At 39.7% G+C, this 22,213-nt stretch overlaps 1 protein-coding gene across 1 annotated transcript in view; it reads right to left on the reverse strand.

Moving 5' to 3' along the window:
- LOC118831563 (katanin interacting protein) overlaps nucleotides 1-22,213 on the reverse strand; it is a 221,041-nt gene that overhangs the window by 76,496 nt on the left and 122,332 nt on the right. Inside the window, exons 8-12 of the mRNA XM_036738951.1 lie at nucleotides 20,079-20,216; nucleotides 15,715-15,887; nucleotides 14,892-14,969; nucleotides 6,623-6,735; nucleotides 3,326-3,422 (exon numbers count right to left, since the gene is read on the reverse strand). Coding sequence (XP_036594846.1) covers nucleotides 3,326-3,422; nucleotides 6,623-6,735; nucleotides 14,892-14,969; nucleotides 15,715-15,887; nucleotides 20,079-20,216 — 599 coding nt within the window. The remainder of the gene's footprint in view (nucleotides 1-3,325; nucleotides 3,423-6,622; nucleotides 6,736-14,891; nucleotides 14,970-15,714; nucleotides 15,888-20,078; nucleotides 20,217-22,213) is intronic.

The raw sequence follows: 22,213 nt of genomic DNA on the forward strand, positions 1-22,213 counted from the left end.
ATCCCCCAACTTCCAAACCCTCTTACTTTCCCAAACCCCTTATCAATTGAAACATGCTATTCACTACAGAGAGGTGGTGGGCTTAAGATGCAGAATCAGACATACATTTGTGGATATGGCCAATGTAAGAATATGCTTTGCTTTAATATCCATATATTTTTCCAGTGGGGGATGACAATGAATCTCTGTCTGCTGAAGAGCACTCCCCTCCCCAACCCTGGTGACTCACTCTCTCATCTTCATCTACCTCAACCATACCCACCCAAGTCCCAGTCCAGATCTGTTGCCTCTTCAGTTATGCCCTCTTGACTACATACTACAATTAATAAACTTTACTCCTTCATTTTAGACCTCTTCCTCTCACACTGCTTCCATCTTCTAGCTCTCACTGAGATCTGGTTTGCTCTGGATGATACTGTTTGCATCTTTTCTCAACCCCACTGGTCCCAGAGTGGAAATAGAGCTCCCCATACCGCACAGCCACTTCCAGACCCTCCTTAAGTCCTTCTCACTCAGCAGCCTCTCGTCTTTTAAGGTTCACTCTACCAAAATTCACCACTGACCCCTAGGATATACTCCCTCTTTTTCAATGAATTTAGTGCCTGGCCCAGTCTTCCTTTTGGAGGAGGGCTTTTCCTGATTGCACCAGCTGCTTGTGACCTCCCTTCCAAGGCAACCTTTTGTCCACCTTCCATGTATCTTGAAATCAAATATACTCTGGAGCTCATAGATTGGATAACAGGTCCCTGTCCTTCCAGCACAGAGTGAACGTAAATACTAAATAGTAACTGTATTCTCTTTTGGCCTAGAACTCTGAGGGTCTTCCCCCCTGCCCAGTTTGATTTTTTTTCTGAATTTTGATTAAAGGGGCCATCCCTCGATTAATTTCTTAAGGCCTATTCGCTGAATGGGCGTTACTTCATTCAAAATGAGAACCTGAAAACACTTTAGCCTGAAAGGGCCAGGGTCTCCCAATGCACCCTGGGCCATCTCCAGTCGTCCTGGTGAATATCAGGCACTGGACCCAGGTGGCACGGGAGGGGAAAGTGAGGCTGGTGACCTTGCACAGCCCTCCCTCACTCAAATCAAAGTCAGCTCAAGTCATGTCATCATTTCCCCGAAGCCACGGTCCTCTTCAAAAACGAAGGACAAACACAAATGACAAAGCGTTTTCTTTTACCCATCTGAATCATTTAGAATGTAGCTCTTTGAGGGTGGGGATTTTCACTTTTATATTCATATGCTTAGTACTTAACACAGTGTCTGGTATTTGGTAAGTGCTTAATAAATAGTAATAGCTAAGATTTACCTAGTGCTTTCTAAGTACCAGGTGCTGTGGTAAGCATTGAACAATTATTTTCCCATTTGATCCTCATCACAACCCTTGGGACATAGGTGCTATTATTATCCTCATTTTACAGATGAGGAAACTGAGAAAAACAGAAGTTAAGTGACTTGCCTAGGGTCACACAGCTAGAGGGTCTGATGCCAGATTTTGAATTCAGGTCTTCCTAACTCCAGGGCTAGTACTCTATCCAGTGCACTATCTAGCTGCCTCAATGCAATATGTGCTAATTAACTGATTGATTTTGTTTTAGGTGATGGACCAGATAATATTAGAGCAAGATTCTAGAAAGCAAGTTTTTGTTATGTAAAAATATGGTTATAAAGTATTAATGACCTTATTGGGAAAAAAGACCACAGGTTACACCTATAGCTGTTTGCAAATCGCCATGAATGTTGTAAACATACAGTAAAATCACAGGATGGCCTTCAAATACCCCTTTTGTGGCCTGGAATATGGCACCTGTCTCCATAGATCAATCATTCATAAAGTAGAGAATTTCCCATGTGCCCTCTATAAATGAGATCTGGCAATCTGTAATGGTTCTGTGAACAGGGAGCTGAGGAAATGAACAACAACTGTTCATTAGGTTTTTTTTAGTTAATAACCCTATTAGTGTGGATCTATAAAACCCTAGTGTGAACTGACTATATAGGTGAAGAAACTGAGGCCTGCAGAGGAAATGTGATTTACCCAAGGTCACACAGTTAATCAGGGCTCAAGTTGGGACTAGAACCAGTTCTCCAAGTGATAATTCTACTCTATTATGCTGCCCATTGTTTGGGGCAGCTACTGTTTCCATTCTACACCGATGAAGGGTGTGAGGTCAGCTTTTCCATAATGTTGGCAATTTAGGACTTTTTATTTAGTCACCAGGCAAAACATAGACTTTTTTCCCCTAATGAGTGACTTACATGGCCCTGGCCAGACCACTCTTTCTCTCTTTGCCAGGGTTTCTCTGGTTGCAAGATGAAGCAAGCAACACGGGCCTACCTCATGAGAGGGTCCTAAGGGGAACAAGATCTGCTCATGCCCTGCTTTATGAGGACCAGATGACCAACTGAAGAGGTGCTAAAAAGCAGGGTTGTGAGTTGGCAGTTTGAAAGATGCCAGATGGAGGCAGAATCCCTTGCAGACTGGCTATTCTGGATCACACCCAATATAATATACAATTGGTAAAGTCTTTCCATTTAGTTTCTAAATATAGAAGCTGAAAGGCCTATTAGCTAGGAAAACATCACTGTCAACATGGCAACTCAGCTATTGTTTCTGCCATCTATGTTCCTTTACCAGTGTATACACCAGGTAAAAAGCGATCTCTGGGTTCATGGCAAAAATGGTGCCCCTTGGAATAGTCACAGTTATGCCATTAAAAAAAAGTCTTGCCTGAGATTTTAAAAATAAGTGTCTTCCTATTTAACTTTCAGGGCATAACTGAATATTGTATAATCTAGCAGCAGTTCATGACAAGTGATCATTGGCACAAAACAGGGTCAGGGCAGACTCATTCAAAGTAAGGAATTGTAAGGGATGGCATTAGACAGACTCTCCTTCCTAACTCTGAATGCCTTTGCTTCTTAACCTACATGCCGGAAAAATACTTGCTGCTACTATTATTGTATGAGAGTTATCACTTAGAAAGGACATTTATATAGCTGCAAGTGTTTTATATACATTACTTCACTTGTTATCTCCTTTAATATCTGAGGTGGACAGTGAAAGTATTATTATCCCCATTTTACAGAAAGCAAAGCTGAGCTCAGAGAGATTGGTTTTTTTAGCTATAAAATTGGGGTTTTGAGCTAGATGACTGCTAAGGAGTCTTCTATTCCTAAATCCTATGATATGATAAATGACCTGACTCCAGATCTGGTGCTCTTACCACTACACTTACCACACACTGCCTCCTTACAAACTGGAGTTTCAGAGAAGATTCTTACTGAACATCTGTCAAAGGTTAAATAGGGCATGTTTTCTCACCTCAAGATCCAATGCAGGTTCCTCAGGTCCTACATGGCTGAGGTGGGCAGAGTCATTTTCAATTGCCTGAAGGACTTTCAGAAGCTTCTTCTGTTGCCTAAAATATGATTGTATTTTCAGGAAACATGTAGCAGCAACTGATATACAAAGGGAACATGACTACCAGTAATGCCTTTATCTTGTGTCCCAAAGAAAGGGGATTGGTGGGAAAGAAATATAACCAATAAGAAACTAGAGTAGAATCTTGGTTTTTTTTTTTTTTCGTAAGGCGATCTGAAGAAAATATACATGGATAATTGCTGCATGCAATGTGCACTGATCAAGCCAACCCAAGAAACCATGCACCTCACTCTAAAATACCCCTCAGATGCTGGCTCTGGAGCCAATGACTGTTAAAGAAGAAAATTTTGGTTGACATAGAATTGCTGCTCAGAGGCTGAGGGGGCATTCAGATAATCTGTGTAGGCACACCCCACATAATGCCATCTTAACTAATATTATTTTGGGATTGTTGTTCATTTGTGTCTGACTCTTTGTGACCTCATTTGAGGTTTTCTTGGCAAAAATACTGGAATGGTTCACCATTTCCTTCTTCAGCTCATTTTACAGATAAGGAAACTGAGGCAAACTGGTTTAAGTGACTTGCTATAACAGCAAGCACCCTAGCATACCCAGGATGGCCTACTAGCACAGGTTCTTTAATCTGCTTTTAATGGAAAGCAACTTTAAAGGGGTCAACAATCTTATTTAATTTCATCCACTAGTTCAGGGGAAAAGTCAGCCCCTTGAACATTATAGAAAACACAAGCAGAGAAAATACAAATAGAGAAAATACAAGCACAGAAATTAGCATAAAGACCAACAGACAGGGCTCTTAACTGCCTGAACCAAAGCAATATTGCTATACACTTTGCATACACCACTGGATTGAGAGAGCCTTTACATCTGAGCAGTTTGTGGGGGGGGGGTCTGAACATATGGCTACTCAGTCTCAGCCAGGGAATCACAAGGTCCTTCTCATAAGCAAATCCCCAAAGCAAAATGCCAATTCAGAGAATATATATACTTCTCAGAGCCAGAAGGCATCACAACCCTCATGACTCAGTGCCTAATCAACTTAGTACCAAAAGGTATAAAAGCCTTCCCACAAGTAAGCCTCTCCTAAGCAAGCTTCCCTTAATGGGCTCCACGTGAGGTCTATTAATGATTGGGGAAGATCTTCATATCCCATTCACATTACACTTGCCCAGGATAACACAGCTAAGTCTGAGGCCACATTTGAACTTACCTTCTTGACCCCAGGCCCAATGCTCCATCCACTGTGTTACCTAGCTGCTCCCATTTTGGGACAACATTGATGATACATTATAACTGTGACCCACCGGGAAGTTGGGAAACACCAACATACGAATGATAAGGGCACTTTGAGGTTTACTAAGTCGTGTATTCCTCAAGACAGCCTTATGAGGTAGACTACAGCATTATAGATTTAGAGCTACAAGGGACCTCAGAGTTCATTCAGTCCCTCTTCATTTCATAGGGGAGGAGATTGTGGCCTTTCCTTGACCAGAGTCGCACAGGTAAGATGTGGTAATGGTTAAATCTGAACCCAAATCTACTGCCTCCAAATTCAGAACTCTTTTCACTCCTACGTTATAAGTATCATTATCATTATATTATTATTCCTACTTTCAAAATGAGAAAACTGAAGCTCAGGGAGATGAGGTAATTTGCCCTGCTATTACACACAGTAATTACATGCCAGAGCAGGGATTTGAAAACAGGTCCTTTGGTTTCAAGAGCATTGATCTCTCTGGTTTAGGCTTGTTCCGGAACAGACTGCCCCTGAAATACCATCTTGTATAACAAGTTTTTGAGCAACCACATGGATGTCACATGAGGAAGACCCAGGTAGTATACTGATGAGTCCATTAAGTAAGAAATATCGGTTGTGATGAAATTAGAATCACAGAATCTCAGAGCTAGAAGGTAATCTCCAGAATTCTCAGACCCTGGGGGCCACACTGTCCACCCCGATGTATGAATTCCTTTGATGAGAACTCAGACCTGCCAGGCTAACTCCTGATCTATCAGATGACAAACAACTATACTGGCTATAACAAGAGTCACGTTTTCAAGCTCTTATCTCTGTAGGGTCATTCGCTCTACACACTAACTTCTAGTTTAATCACTGGAAAGTGAACCCCAACATTTTCTGCTTTCAAGAATGATACTGATTCTATAGTACTTTAAGGTACTCGAAGTGCTTTCCACAGAATATCACAAAACCCCACATCAGTCTAACAGGCACTATTTTCCCCATTCTACAGGAGAGGGAACAATGATAGGGAAAAGTTAAATGACTTCCCATGAAAACCATAGCTAGGAAGTATCTGAGGAAAGAGTTAAAACCAGGTTTTTCTCACCCTGGGGCAGCTAGGATAGAGTGCTAGGCCTGGAGTCTAGAAGACTCATCTTCCTGAGTTCAAATCCAGCCTCAGATGCTTTATTAGCTGTGTGACCCTGGGCAAGTCACTTTAGCCCTTTTTCCCCTCAGTTTCCCCATCTGTAAAATGAACTGGAAAACTACTTCAATATCTTTGTCAGGAAAACCCCAAATAAGGTCATGAAGAGTTGGACATGACTGAAATGACTGAACAACAACTTTCTGACCCTAGCCTGGAGATAATTAACCTGAGGTCTGTGACCTTGTTTTTTTAAAAAAAATATTTTGATAAGTGTATTTTAACAAAATTGATTTCCTTAGGAATCTTTATGTACTTTAATTTATGCATTTAAAAACACTACTCTGAAAAAGGGTCCATGGGTTTCACCAGTACGCTGAAAGTGTTAGTGATACAAACAAAGGTGAAGACCCCACCTACTCCAGATCCAGAATACTACATTCCCTCTCTCTGGAACAGTAAAAATTGTTGTGCATGTATAAGGATAGAAAGAGGCACATTTGGGTTTATTTAAGTTTACTATTGATGAAACATTCCAAGTAGCAATTATCCCAAATGTCCAGTCTATTTATATTCATCAGATGAGTAACTGCTTCTTTTGTGGCTGCAAAGGTATGCAGAGTTCTGCATTTCTGTCCATGTTAGGCATGAGCAGATAAGAACAAGGTATTTTCCTAAAAGGAATTGTTAGTTTTGTTTACCCAAGGAAAAGGAGATTGTAGAAGTTAAAATGACTCTGGGATACACCAGAAATGAAAACAAAAATGTTATAGCAAGGTAATTTGATGATTACGTCGCTAAGTTGAAAAAAAAAATCAGCCTTAATAAGTACCTGCTTCCCAGAAGACCAATTCTTTCTATTGCTTCCGTGACTGCATTTGTACTCCCTGCAGTTTCAGGTGGTTCAGATACAACATTGGCTATGGAAAGGTCAGGAGGAGGCACCTAAGATTGGAGAAGTTCATTAACAGAGTACAGAATCGAAATTTCAGAAACATCAGTGACTGCTCTTAAAGGCATATAGATGAAAAATAATAAATTTAATTTTCAGCAGGAAATGAGAATAAGAAATATTTCAGATGTACATCAGATCAATAAAATACTTACACAATGTACAAATTTTCTACTTCTTTTGATCGATGGGTGAAATTTAATGCAATTCTATTCAATGAGCATTTATTATGTGTTTATTTTGTGCCATTCATTGTTGGTAGGCACTGGATACAAAGACAAAAAAAAATCAGTCTCTAGCCTCAAGGGGCTTATACTCTATCACTGTCAACCTTTTTGAATGAATTATCAAAAGATAATTCCAATCACATGATTGGGATCATAGGACTTAGGGACAGAAAGGACCAGAAATATCATTTAATCCAATCAACTAATTTTACAGAAGAGGAGAGGAAGATCCAGAGAGGAGAAATGACTTTCTCAAAGTCACAAAGCTGGTCGGTGGCAGAGATGGGATACAAACCTAGGTCATTTGACTCCAAATACAATGCTCCTTCCTTTACCCTATTTTCTTAGTCTTTTTAAAAAAATAATTCATCATCCAAACTACAGATGTGTTCCTCACGATCTTAATTCTATTGTTTTCTATTTAATTGCATTTCTCTGATCTTTAGGAGCACAATAGTTTACCAGTAAGATCACACAGAAACACTGCAGTATGGTGTCTGAAATTGCTGTAATGGTGGCAGAAATGATTATTAACAGTAATTCACAAATGTCAGTAGATTCTGGGGGAGGGATGCTAGTTATAAGGAAAAAAAAAACTCTAAGTCAAGTAAAAGGAAGAAACCATTAAAGTGTTATTATTAGATGCAAAAACTTCTTATATAATGTGCATGAGGATCCTAGCATATCAGAGCTAGTCCAATGTCATAATTTTAAAGATGAGGAAACAGAGGTCCAAGGAATGGAAGTAACTTGTTCAAGAAAATATGATGGGTAATTAGCAGAGCTGAGATTTGAACTGAATTAATCTGATTCAGAATTCAATGTTCTTTTCACCAATAACCAAAATTTCTATTACTTTGGGCGGGGAGGGATGGAAGGCGCAGAGTCTACTCAACTTTTTCCATTGACATTGCTGTAGTAATTATGTAGATTACTTCCTTGGTTCTGCTTACTTTGCCTTGCATCAATTCACATAATTCTTCCCATGTTTCTCTGTATTCTTCACAGTCATCATTTCTTAGTGGCACAGGAATATTTCATTACATTCATGTACAATTCATTTAGCCATTCTCCAATCAATTGCCACACGTACTGTGGTAATTATTATTATTATTATCATTATACCATCAAGAGACTACACTCTGGGAAAACCCTGATGTCTGTGTTGGGAAACTGCATATTATGTCTACAGTAAAGTTATAAGCATTCTAAAACCTGTTAGTTTTATACTGTATTGGTCTTTCCTTTACTGTATACTTTAAATGGATTCAAATCCATTGCTTTTGTTCTGGATCATTAAAGAAGGTTTGAATGACTGCTGCTTAGTGTAAGGATCCTTTATTCATTTAATAATGAAACATACATTTATTAGCCTTTTAAAACAGTCAGGAACTAAAAGGCATGAAATGTCACTGTTTAATCACAATCTACTTATTACTACTAAGTTTGTCGCTCATGTGCTCAAGGAAGGAGAATCAAGTACCTATGGACCTTGAATTAAAAATCCTGGCTCCTCAAAGAAACCTCTTGACTTCATGCAAAATTTCTAAAGAGTAGAATTTTTAAAAAATTTTTTTCAGAAGTAGTGCAGGTCATTAATGTGACCACCTAGAAATAATAACATTTTTAAAAAAATCTAGATTACTAATGTGTTATATTCATTCATTTAACAAATATTTGTAAAACATCTCCTATATACAATGTAATATGCTAGTAGTTGGGGGACATATAACAATAAATAAGGCATGGCTTCTGTCTTCAACGAGCTTAGTCTACTAGGGGAAATAAGATATGAACATAGGAAAATGTACAAATTAGAATATGCTGGGCACATAAGAGGAGTATCAAGTGCTAGACAAAGTATTTTATTGTTGGTGGTTTACTGAAAATGTAAGGTGCTATTTTCCTGAAATTTCTATATCTTATTTACTACTTTGCATAGTTTGATATCTTAAGTACCTACACGTACATAAGTATAAAATGGCAAGCATTGCCAGAGCTAACTCAGTGTTTGGAAGGAAAGTGTGGGAGAGAAGAGGTATTAGGCTGCCTACCAAAGTGAAGGTCTACAGAGCCACTGTGCTGACCTCATTGTTGTATGTCTATAAAATCTGGCCAGTATACCAGCGCCATGCAGAAATACATGCAGAAAACTGAATCGATTCCATTTGAATTATCTTAGGAAGATTCTGAAGATCACCTGGCAAGATAAGGCACCGGACACTAAGGGACTTTCTTAAGCTGAAGTGCCGAGTATACAGACTCTGCTGCAGGGAGCACAACTCTTGATGGGCTAGCCATATTGTTCAAATGTCAAAAGTACATTTGCCTAAAAGACTATTTTACAGAGAACTCATACAATGTAAGCACTCACATGGAGGTGAGAAGATGTGATACAAGGACACTATCAAGGTCTCTCTGAAGAACTCTGGAATGACTAATATGGAAATGTTTTACATAATTCCATAGGTATAACCTGTATCTGATTGCTTACCATCTAAGGGTGGGGAGAAGAAGGAAGGGATGGAACTTGGAATTAAAAATCTTAAACAAAAATGTTAAAAAATTGGAAAAAAATAACTTTGAAATTAATTGTGAAACATGGGAGACACTGGCACAGGACCACCTAACAAAGCATGCCTGCATCAAAGAAGGTGATATACTCTATGAGTAAAGCAGAATTGCTCAAAAGAAATGTCAGATGTGCAAATATCAAGCCATCTCCACTCCAAACGTTCATATAGAATATTTGTGCCTGACTTTGGTAGAGCTTTTTGAGTTCTTATTGGTCTGATTAGCCAGTGGGACACACTGTACCTTAACCCAACCTAGTGATGTCATTTTGGTTCTCTTCAATAATGAAGGACAACAACCAACCTATAGGTTTGATTTCAAGGAGCTAATCTGAGAAAAAATCACATGGTACTTACCATCGCTTAAAGGAACTGTGCTATGTCCATATGTGTTTCAGTCACTACTTCTTCATAAAGAATGCTTATAATGTTTCCTAGCTCCCCCTTTTTGGTAATACATTTCTAATAAGCTATTCACATAAAGTACTAATATCTTTTCTTTGCAAAATGCTCTAGAGCCCCATAATTAGTACTTATCACAATATTGGAATAGGTGGAGAGAAGGGAATCATCTGGGGTTGGATAAGTGCTATCATGGGCCAAGTTTATCTCAGGTAGAGGATATCATGTTATGTTGATACCCTAAACAGAAAAGGTTCATGGAGGGAAAAAGAAGAGGTGAGAAGAGAAGGTATATAATTGTTAGGATGTTGTAAGTTGGAAGAACTCATAAGTTGATTCTAAGGGATAAAATGGAGTTGCTGTAAGGGATATATTAATTGTTCTACACAGGCATGACTAGTACAGGGAGTATTCCAAGGTAGGATTTGAACAGATGCAGATCAGTTCTTTGAAGAAGTGGACAGAATGAACATGAAGAAAACAATTTTTTAAATTATCATTTATTTATTTAATATTTTTAGTTTTCAGCATTGATTTTCATAAGAGTTTGAATTACAAATTTTCTCCACATTTCTACCCTCCCCCCACTCCAAGATGGTATATATTCTGATTGCCCCATTCCCCAGTCAGCTTTCCCTTCCCCATCCCCTTTTCCCTTACTTTCTTGTAGGGCAAGATAGATTTCTATGCCCCATTGCCTGTATATCTTATTTCCTAGTTGCATGAAAAAAACAACTTTTTTTTGAACATCTGCTTTTAGAACTTTGAGTTCCAAATTCTCTCCCCTCTTCCCTCCCCACCCACCTTCCCTAAGAAGGCAAGCAATTCAACAGAGGCCACATGTGTATCATCATGCAAAACCCTTCCACAATACTCATGTTGTGAAAGACTAACTATATTTTGTTCCTTCCTATCCTATCCCTCTTTATTCAATTTTCTCCCTCGACCCTGTCCTTTTTCAAAAGTGTTTGCTTTTGATTACCTCCTCTCCCATCTGCCCTCTCTTCTATTGTCCCCCTTTTTAATCTCCTTCCTCCTTCTTTCCTGTGGGGTAAGATACCCAATTGAGGGTGTATGTTATTCCCTCCTCAAGTTGAATCTGATGAGAGCAAGATTCACTCATTCCCCCTCACCTGCACCCTCTTCCCTTCCTACACAACTGCCTTTTTTTTGCCACTTTTATGCGAGATAATTTACCCCATTCTATCTCTCCCTTTTTCCCTCTCTTAATATATTCCTCTCTCATCCCTTAATTTGATTTTTTTTTTTGGATATCATCCCTTCATATTCAACTCACCCTGTGCCCTCTGTCCATATATACATATATACATATATATATATATATATATATGTATGTATGTATACACACACACACACACACACACATATATATATATGTATGTATGTATGTATGTATGTATATTCCCTTATACACATCATCTTTCCATGTAGGAATGTAAACAAAACAGTTCAACTTTAGTAAGTCCCTTGTGATTTCTCTTTCTTGATTCTTGTGTTTGAAAGTCAAATTTTCTATTTAGCTCTGGTCTTTTCACTGATAAACCTTGAAAGTCCTCTGTTTTATTGAAAATCCATATTTTGCCTTGGAGCATGATACTCAGCTTTGCTGGGTAGGTGATTCTTGGTTTTAATCCTAGCTCCATTAACCTCCAGAATATCATATTCCAAGCCCTTTGATCCCTTAATGTAGAAGCTGCTAGATCTTGTGTTATCCTGATTATGTTTCCACAATACTCAAATTGTTTCTTTCTGGCAGCTTGCAGTATTTTCTCCTTGATCTGGGAGCTCTGGAATTTGGCAACAATTTTTTTAGGAGTTTTCTTTTTGGTATCTTTTTGAGGAGGCAATCTGTGGATTCTTTCAATTCTATTTTACCCTCTGGCTCTAGCGTACCAGGGCAGTTCTCCTTTTTAATTTCTTGAAAGATGATGTCTAGGCTCTTTTTTTGATCATGGCTTTCAGGTTTCCAATAATTTTTAAATGACCTCTCCTGGATCTCTTTTCCAGGTCAGTGGTTTTTGCAATGAAATATTTCACATTGTCTTCCACTTTTTCATTCCTTTGGTTTTGTTTTATAATATCTTGATTTCTCCGAAAGTCACTAGCTTCCACTTGCTCCAATCTAATTTTTTAAGGTAGTATTTTCTTCAGTGGTCTTTTGGACCTCCTCTTCCATTTGGCTAATTCTGCCTTTCAAGACATTCTTCTCCTCATTGGCTTTTTGGAGCTTTTTTGCCATTTGAGTTGCTCTATTTTTTAAGGTGTTATTTTCTTTTGTATTTTCTAGGTTCTCCTTTAGCAAGTCATTGACTTGTTTTTCATGGTTTTCTTGCATCACTCTCATTTCTCTTCCCAATTTTTCCTCTACTTCTCTAACTTGCTTTTCCAAATCCTTTTTGAACTCTTCCATGACCTGAGACCAATTCATATTTTTCTTGGAGGCTTTTGATGTAGGCTTTTGACTTTGTTGACTTCTTCTGGCTGTATGTTTTGGTCTTCTTTGTCACCAAAGGAAGATTCCAAAGTCTGAGTCTGAATCTGAGTCCATTTTCGCTGCCTGGCCATGTTCCCAACCAATTACTTGATCCTTGAGTTTTTCATCAGGGTATGACTGCTTGTAGAGTATAGAGTACTTTGTCCCAAGCTTGAGGGGCTGTGCTACTGTTTTCAGAGCTATTTTTACACAGCAAGCTCTGCCACACCAGTGCTCATCCTCCCCCAAGAGCCCCCAACCCGGTCCCTGACTCTGATCCAAGCAGGCTCTGCACTCCTGCTCTGATCCGCCACTTAATTCCTCCCACCAGGTGGGCCTGGGGCAGGAAGCAACTGCAGCTGCAGCTCTGGAAGCAGCCTCAGAGCTGCACCACCTCCACCACCCCCGGGGGTGGTGGCCGAACCGCAAACTCCTTTCACTCTGTCCCCACAGCTTTTCCCACTAACCTTCTCTGTCATCTTTGGTGTTTGTGGGTTGAGAAGTCTGGTAACTGCCACAGCTCACTGATTCAGGGCACTATGGCCTGTTCCACCCGGCTCCCAGGTCTGGTTGGTCCAGGCGTGGCCCACGCTGGGCTCTTCTCTGCTCAGCTCCCAGCTCCGTGTGATAGACCTTACCCAGGAACCATCCAGGCTGTCCTGGGCTGGAGTCCTGCTTCCCTCTGCTATTTCATGGGTTCTACAGTTCTAGAATTTGTTCAGAGCCTTTTTTTATAGGTGTTTAGAGGGTCCTGGGGGAGAGCTTTAGGGTAGTCCCTGCTTTCTAGCTGCCATCTAGGCTCCGCCCCACCCAGAAGAAAACAATTTTTAAATAGAATTTAAATACAATTTGAAATAGAATTATCAAATACAAAACCATATTTAGATTCTAGGAAATTAAAAATCCTTTAAACAAAAAACATGTATCTAGAAGAAAATAAATGGATTAGGGTAAAATTTGTATTAAATATCTCAAATAAAAGTTTGACAACCAAAATTTATAAGAATTTGATGCGCATTTCAAAGATTATGAAATATTCTCAAAAGACAAGTACTCAAAGAATATGAAGAAACTGTTTTCAAAAGAATAAAAACTATCAACAAGCATCTGAAAATTTGTTCAAAATCACTAATCAGAGAAATGCAAATTAAAGCAACTCAGAAGTACCATTTCACACACTTCAAATTAGAAAATATAGGAAAATTCAATGTTGGAGGGGCTGTGGGAAGACAGACATGCTTATTCACTGCTGGTAAAACTGTGATTTGGTCCAAATGTTCTGGAAAACAATTTGGAATTATGCAACAAAAAATGCTAAATTATTCAAACACTTTGACTCAGAAATCCCACCATTAGAATTACAATTCAAGCCAGTTAATGACATCAAGAAAAGGCCCATATGCCCAAATATACTCATAGCTGCATTATTATTTGTAATAACAGAAAGCTGGGAGGAGGGGGAATGTGCCCAACAACTGGGAAATGGATGAACAAATTATAATATGAGTGTAATGGAATACTACTGCGCTTTTATAAAAGATGACTAAACTGAAGAATTCAGGGAAGCACAGGAATATTTATTTCAAATGATGAAGAATGAAGAAAGAATAGCTAATATAGCAACATGCACAGTGACCACAACAATGTAAATAAAGATAACAAAATAGTCAAAGAAAATGGACAATGTTGGTATCATGTTATCAAAGTGAAAGCAAGTTGTTTTTCTTTCTGATAACAAGTGGCAAATTGCAAAAATGGAAAGTGACTTGTACTGTCAGTCTTAGTCATGCTGTTAGGCGGTTTTGTTCAATTGTGTTTAAGGAACATACTCTATGGTGGCTGGTGTTTGTGTATTTGTTGGGAAGTGTCTACTTTATCCAAATAAAACTGTATAATAGAAAAGAAAGTGGACAAGGTGACCATAGATGCAAAGTTGGTTACATCTCCCAGGCCCTCAGAAGTTCTGATGTGCAAGGTGGTTCTAGGAGAAGAGCTAATCCTAAGCCACCTGTTCCAAACTGTTACCATCTTTGAGGTAGTTTGTATATTGCTGTTGGAAGAATTGGGTGGTGGTGATGGGTATTTAATGATTTCTTCCCTGGTTACCTATGTGAGGGGCAATTCTCAGGACAAAATGGAAATCCTGGAAATAAAGAGTACACTGACCCAACTCCCTATTAGTTTCTGCCTCACTGATAATACCTTACATTTATACTGCAATAAGTGTTAACAAAGTGCTTTACAAACATTACATCATTTGATCTTCACAACCCTGGGAAGCAGGTAGTATAGGAATCACCATTTTAAAAATGAAGCACCCGAGATTCAAGAGAAGTTGAATATTTTGTTTAATGCCACAATTCTAGTAAGCAATGGAGCTGAACTTAAACTTGGGCCTTTAGAGCCAAGTCCAGTTTTATTCACTATATTTGGAGGGATAAAATTTCACTTACATCAAGGGCAGTAAAAGAGAATTCTTCCTCTTCCTTCAGAAGACTAGTCCAAGGTCTCACTGGTGAACCCTCCTCTTCCTATTATGAGAGGTCCAAAAAAAATGTTCCAGTTAAAGTAAATGTTGGCAGCTATAGATCTGGCACTGAGTCTTTGGCAGAGCAACTCCTACTGCAAAGTGATCGCAAGAACTTCCCTGCCTTACCTCCTTTCCCATACTGGCTACTTCTTCCTTGACCTTAGGCCTACATCTTTCTCATTAAAAAATGACAATAGTGAGAATTAAAGAGATGTATTTAAATCCCAGTTAGCTTTTCCCAGGTGACATGGTAGTGGTCAGAACACTCAGCTAAGAATCTGGAGACCTGGGTTCAGGTCAGTCCTCTCTGCCGATTACTAGCTGTGTGATATGAGGCAAACCTGTGCATCAGTTTCCTCACCTATGAAATGGGGATGATAATAACAATAACAATCCCTGCCCTGCCTGCCTTACAGAGCTGTCGTAAGGACCAAGTGAAGCAACACAAAGTGATGTGCAAACTACAGAGAGTTGTGAAAATGCCAGTTATTATTATTAATACTAAATCAGAGAAAGACAGAGCTGTGAGGAGAACACAGGCAGCTGCCTAAAGCACCTGAGGATCAGCCTAGCACCGTTGAGCGAGGATGCTATCTTGTATTCTATTTTAGGTGCCATTAGGAGAATTGCCACTCACACCTGTGTTTTACATAATAGTACACCTATGTCGAATAAAGGAATACTAACTTCTTTTCTCTCCTGTGATTCCTGAATGCTTCTGCAACTAATTCAGCTGTGGAACATACCTTTTGTGGGCTAGCTAGAGCGCCTGCCTTTCTGCTAAGAATTTCCTTTTGTAGGGTTTCATTTTCGACTTGTATAGCTCTGAGGACAGCTGAGGCATCCTCTTCAGGGTCTTCATCCTTACAAATGTTCTTTCGTGTAGCAGATATGGGCCTCTCTTTTCGGCTTCCTGGTCCTGACAGTAACAAGCGAGAAGACATTCCTTTAGACTACACTTACAGAGAGAAGCACAAATAATATTAAGTTTGGCCAAACCTTTTCTCTACCATCTTGGATATCAAGAGATTCTTTTATTGGAACTCAATTTGAAGCGTGAAACTAGGTCACATCACTTAACATTTGTTGTCAAGGGTTAATTGATGTAATCACTGAATTTTGAGCTGACGGGGGACCTTAGAAGTCATCTAGTACAACTCATTCATTTTACAGATGAGGAAACTGAGATCCCATTAGGTTAAGGGCCAAAGCACAAAGTACCAAGGCACAAAGGTAGAACTAGAACCCGTGCCTCCTGTCCTCAAGTCCAAGCTCCTTCTGTTACACAATGGTTTTTCCTGCTGTGACAGTATGGGCATATATAAACTTTCCCCCTACCAAGGTACTGTTCTGATGTGTCACTGTGGTCCTGAAGCTACTCTGGGTTCTCAAATACTATGCCAGTGTGGTATAAGTCAAAGACTGCATCTGTCCCCCAAGAACCAGCCTACTAAGTTTGAGAAAGCTCATCAGTAGAAAGTCAGTCCTTGGGTGATTAATGAGTTTTGGCTTCAGTCTATCTACTGCTGTGTGGGGGAGGTTTCAGTCTATTTTTGTTGGAGGGAATATTCACATCAATGAAGTCACGGATTTGTGGAGCACTGAAGTGTGAAGCATAAAGCAACTTCAATATGTTTAGAGGCACAACTTGACTCAAGCACCTCTATTAACCATTACACACCAAACATAAAGGCTGTTCATTAAATAACATGCTCTGATTTGTATCTATTTAGGTAAGCCACCACAACAATCAAAGGGGGACAAATACTGTTGTGGTATTTGAATCTCCCTTTCTGCTCTAAGAGTCTTACTGAGATCCAACATGTGGAAGTTAAGCAACAACAGTAGCACAGAAAAGTATTCTCAGTGGGTGGAGGAACACTGAAATTCTCAAAAAAAAAATCGAAGATGAGTCTACAATGGTAGTTTCCAGCACTGCTAGGATAATACATTTTGAATGGAGATGTTCCCCTCATAAAAAGGATATGCCACTCTCTGCTATGTGCATATGTCTATTCAGTAGGCAATCTATAATTCTGGTTTAGGATATTCAAGGGCATTAAGAAGATTCCTTTCTCTGTCTGATTATGGGTGGTTTGGTGATTAAAAATTAGGTGGCATTCTTTTCCATCAGACTCTTGTGTGGTCCTCAGAAAAACTTACCTCCTAAAGTGCTGCCTCTATGATCATAAAAATAAAGAATTGATTGAATGCTCAGTGGGGACAGATATCCAATTCTCTCTAACCCCATTCAATGCCCTTCCTTCTCCTTTAAACATTACAGCCTTCCTTCCTTTCAGAAGCTATTTGACCATCTCCAGGGCTTAGGAATTTAGCAAATAAAACCTCCAGACTGATACTACTATGTCAGACTGACAGCATGACAGTTGGAATTAGCAAACCACTGAATCTATTAACCAATCAGTCACTGGGACACAGGATGAATATTTTTTTCTTTGTATAAATGAGGACTAGTAAAATATGCAATAGACCTCACAGTGCCCTTTTTGCACAAAATTTTTAAAATGATCCAAATGATCCAAAATTTTCACTTCTGTTGATAAAGGCATGCAGTAAGGTAGTGCCAAAGAAAAGGTACATGAAACTAGGAGAAGATCTGGATTCTACCCCAAGCTCTGCTACTGATTTGCTGTGTGACTTTGGTCAGAATTCTCCCTCAGCCTCTTTGCAGATTCATGTCTGCAATCTATAAAATAGGAGAGATGGACCAGATGATTTCTACATTTTCCTTCTAGGACTCAAGCTCTACGGTTAGGTATGTGTCCTATTCTGTAAAATGAGATGGCTGCGCTATGAAGTCCAGCCCTTCTATCTCTGACGTTCTATGTTTTTCTGATGGAAATGATGGGTGAGGATTGGAGGGAATTAGGTATACAGAAGATGGATCTTTAACTTCCTGTGTTCACAAGAAAGCAAATCACTAGCAAACAGAATAAGACTTATGATTTTATAATAAGACAATCAAGAACCTGGATTAAATAAAATCTCCTCTGACCTCCAGCTCCTACTGGTAAATACTGTTCTTTAATTCTCACCTTCTTCTTCTCAAATATGCAGCACACTCTTGCAAGCATATGGACAACAGATTATTCTGACCCAGCAGCAGGATTAAGCCTACGAGGCTGTAGGACATTGGTTTATGTACTCTGGGGTTGGCATGACAGAAATGTTAATGAAATTCATTCTCATGACAGGGCTTGGCAGTACTCTCTCAGTGAACCTGAGGAATATTACTTTATTACTTGGATTGGCAGCTTGTCTGGGAAAAGTGGTTCAAATATGTCACTTTCACAGAGCACTTTGACAGCTTGGACAGTGAAGTTTTTGTCATGAGAGACCAATGTCCTTTCACCCTCTCCAGGCTCTCAAGAAGACCACAGGCTTATGAAAAGCTTTTCAAATTCATTTCTTAGAAAGTTCATGAATATATAGACTCTGGTATTTGAAGTCATAGGGACATGAAAGAGGAGGAGCATTCTTCAGGGCCATGGACAGCTAGGATTCAGCATGAGCATTTTTTTTCATTTCAGAGGCTAGTATTGCTAATAAATCTATAACATTACAGTACAAAAGTACAGCTGCTGACACATCAATTTGGCTGACAATGACTGGGGCATGCAAATCAACCCTAGGCCTACTTTTGAGGATTATGTAAACCAGGGGAGTATACTGAGAATGTAGCATGTGGTATCTACTAACCTAAAGGCAAATGAATTGGACTTTTATATTTGAAATTACTTTTTCCTTTTTCTTTCAGTGTTATAGCACCGTAGAAAGCAGAAAATGAACATGGTCAATACAAGAAGTAATCAATGATACTCAGTATTTTTTACCCTCAATATATATGAAAAGATTTTGGAAAAAGACTGATATTTGCCAAAGTTATGGTAATAAATTGATGTCCATGCCACTGTGGATGTGGGAACTATAGTCTAAAGAGAGGCCCAATTTTCCCACCAAATTCCATTTTTTGATACAAGAATATTTAGCCCCCTGCTATATGTGAAGGAAACTTTTTCTAAGTCTCTATATTAAGCATGCAATAGTAAAAATTCACTTAATTTTAATTCAAATTTTATATGTCAATACCAATCTTGTTTTAGAATTTATCTGTTTTTAAAAATTAATAGAGGGGCAGCTAGGTGGTGCAGTGAGTAAAGCACCAGCCCTGGAGTCAGGAGGACCTGAGTTCAAATCCGGTCTCAGACACTTGACACACTTACTAGCTGTGTGACCTTGTAAAGTCACTTAACCCCAATTGCCCTGCCGTCCCCACTCCAAAAAGAAAAAAAAAAGATACACTAAAAATTAATAGAACATCCTAGGCTTACTATGCCTTTCTAGGATTCAGTTGCCTCATATATAAAATCAAGTCATCAGACTAAATAATCTCTATAGTCTTCTCCAGCTATGGTGACCTTGACATTCTTGTGCCATCACGAAGACACTAAATACATTGAATTCCCCATACTGTTGATTGCCACTGTGATTTTGTCGCCTTCTCTCCATCTTTCTCAGGTCTTGTGGAGGCCCCAACAGGCCTCTTTCATGTCTTTATGCTGAGCCAAAATGGCTCCCTTGGTGCTGATTGAGTCTTAACTTGTTCCTGACGTTTGCCGCAAGGCATCACTCTCTTTCTCCAGCTCTGATGGCCTTAACTGAGAGTGATTTTCAGTGTAAGATCTCTGCAAATCCTACGGTGCTAGCAAACATGACGAAATGTGAAGCAGTCACCCTTAGCAAAGAAACCCTGACTTCTCTCCAAATTTCATGTCCTAAAGTAAGGAGATGAAGGGCAGGGATAAAATCCTGTTAACAAGTACTGTCAAAACACTAATAGACTTCTTCCTTTCATAAAGCTGCTCAGCAAGTCAATAGAAGCCTTTACCTCTAAGCAAGCAAAAGAAAATCAATCAGTTCAATATCATGAGAAACAGACACATGAAAAGAAGATCTGTGACTATTAATCACTCCTCTGGTAAGAGGAGCCAGAAACACAGCCTTTGGCAAGCAGGGGGTTCAAGGAAAGGTGCTCCACCAGGCTGGAACCAAGGTTTGACCTGCTTTGAATAATGTTTGGACCTCTTACTAGAATAGGATTTCTCTTGGTCCTGTAAAGCAGCACATTGCTGGCGATCTCCTCGACCTTGGGCTGTGTCTGCCTTGGTTGGGATAAAGAGCTCGGCATTCTCCTTGTAGTTGGCAGACAGATTTCTTTCCCTTTTATCTACAAGAAAACACAATCCTTGTTGATGGTGTAATGGTCAAAAAGAAAGAAGCCCTTAATGGAGAATCATAGGATCTGGGTTTGAGACTTAGGTCTGCCACTCACCACCTGTGTGACCCTGGGCACAAGGTCACCTCTCTGGCCCTCAGTTTCCTTATCCGTAAAACTGAGATAATAGTACTTGCACAACTTACCTCCTAGGGTTGTTCTAACGGTCAAAGGGAATTTTTCATACACATACACACCATTTAATAAACTGGAAAGCATGAGATAAATGGGAGCTATTGGGGGAGGTAGATGTGGTGTAGTCATCTCAAAGTAAAAATGCCTAGATTCAGGTCCAAGATCTGACACTCAAGTAGTTATGTGAATCTATGAAAGTCACTTCAGTGTGCTGAAGAGATCTTCCTTAGTTTCCTCACCTGTAAATTGAGGGTAATAATTATATGCCCTACCTTACACGTTTGTTGCAAAGAAAGTGCTTTGTAAAAAATTGCAGGGTTATGGAAATGTGAGTTACTGTCATGTACATTTGCCTAACAAGAATATGAACACAACCAGAGTCATGGCATGTGGCTTAGTTATCAAACTAATAGGCCATTTCAGAATTCTAGGGAAGTATCAGGTGGAATAACTGGAATTGATTTATGTCCATCTGGTTGGTTTTGAGTTGTGGTGACAGAAAAGTCATGACCTGAGTCTGTTCTGATGCTGTCACTTACTGATGTCCATTTTTACATCACCTTGTGGCATGCTGGATTTCTGCCTACTATTCAGGATGCAAGGGATGGCCCATGATAGACCCAGGATTGCAAGGACCAAGAAAAAGAACATTGCAAGGCAGAGAATTCCTTGAAATATGCTCCATCTCTTGACTTTCTCTCTCTCTCTCTCTCAACTCTGTGGAGGTTGAGGCCCTCTATCAATCCTTGCTATGATACTAGAACATCAGGCAGTAGAACACCTGGAGAATTTGCCCGTCTGGAATTTTGTAGATGTTGCAGTCTAGCACAGGATCAATGGGAGACTAGAATTAAGGCAGTGCTTCAGTAGGCTCTAGGGTTGGGCTCAACTTTGTCTAGAAAAACTAGGAAAGAAACACAAACCTGGGCCTTATCCCCTTGCCCCACTTATCCCAGAAGATTGTTAACTCCGGTGAGGGCAGGGCCCATATCATCTCTACAGCCTATATATTTCCTCAAGGTTCAGGCACAGTGATCAGCATATAAGAGTGTTTAATAAGTGTTTGCTGAATTGAATTCATCTGATGGGCCTGATCGATACCCTAGGTTTATGGACCTAAACCCTTGGGCCTGCATGAATCATTATACTCTCTTGAGAGTTTTTCTCAGAGAAGGCCCAGAGCCAGAAAGGCCATTTCTGACCAGTCTTGACCTAGGCCAGAACTGTATTTGTGTGTGGGCATGAGGGTTGAGGAAAACTTGGCTACATTCTCTTCCACATTAGCCTTTCTCGGGTCCATTGGCAGAGACTTAAAGGATGTTGCCCTCTCCAGTGACAGCCAGCTCCTCCTCTTGACTGAGGTTAAACAGCCCAGCATGCTGCTGCTGATCAAAGGCACCAGAGCTGGAAGGCAGCGGGAAGTATCACAACTCCACAGGCACCAAGGCTCCTACACGCCTCATGATGCAGCTCCAAGCACCTCATTTGGCAGGGCTTATTTCTCAGTTTAATTGTTAAAAATATTAAAATGTCAAGAAGCTGCACCTCCTTCCATCGAATTCACCCCAGTGCCATTCCTTTGTACCACCCATTCAATTGTTCTCCCTCTGTGGTGGCTCTCCTTTCAAATGCGTGGAAAGGATGTGGATTCCTCCTCTCTCAATTGGCCTGTCCTGAGATCGATCACATTAACTGTCATCACAGCCCACTTCCCTCTTTTCTTTTCAGAGGTAATTTAATCCACAGCACCAATGTATTTCTGGTGCATTTAAAGCTAAAAATAGCCATGTTTCCTCTCATGCTTTCCCTTGCTT

Source organism: Trichosurus vulpecula, chromosome 9 (genome assembly GCF_011100635.1).
Source record: "Trichosurus vulpecula isolate mTriVul1 chromosome 9, mTriVul1.pri, whole genome shotgun sequence".
Lineage (NCBI taxonomy): Eukaryota > Metazoa > Chordata > Mammalia > Diprotodontia > Phalangeridae > Trichosurus > Trichosurus vulpecula.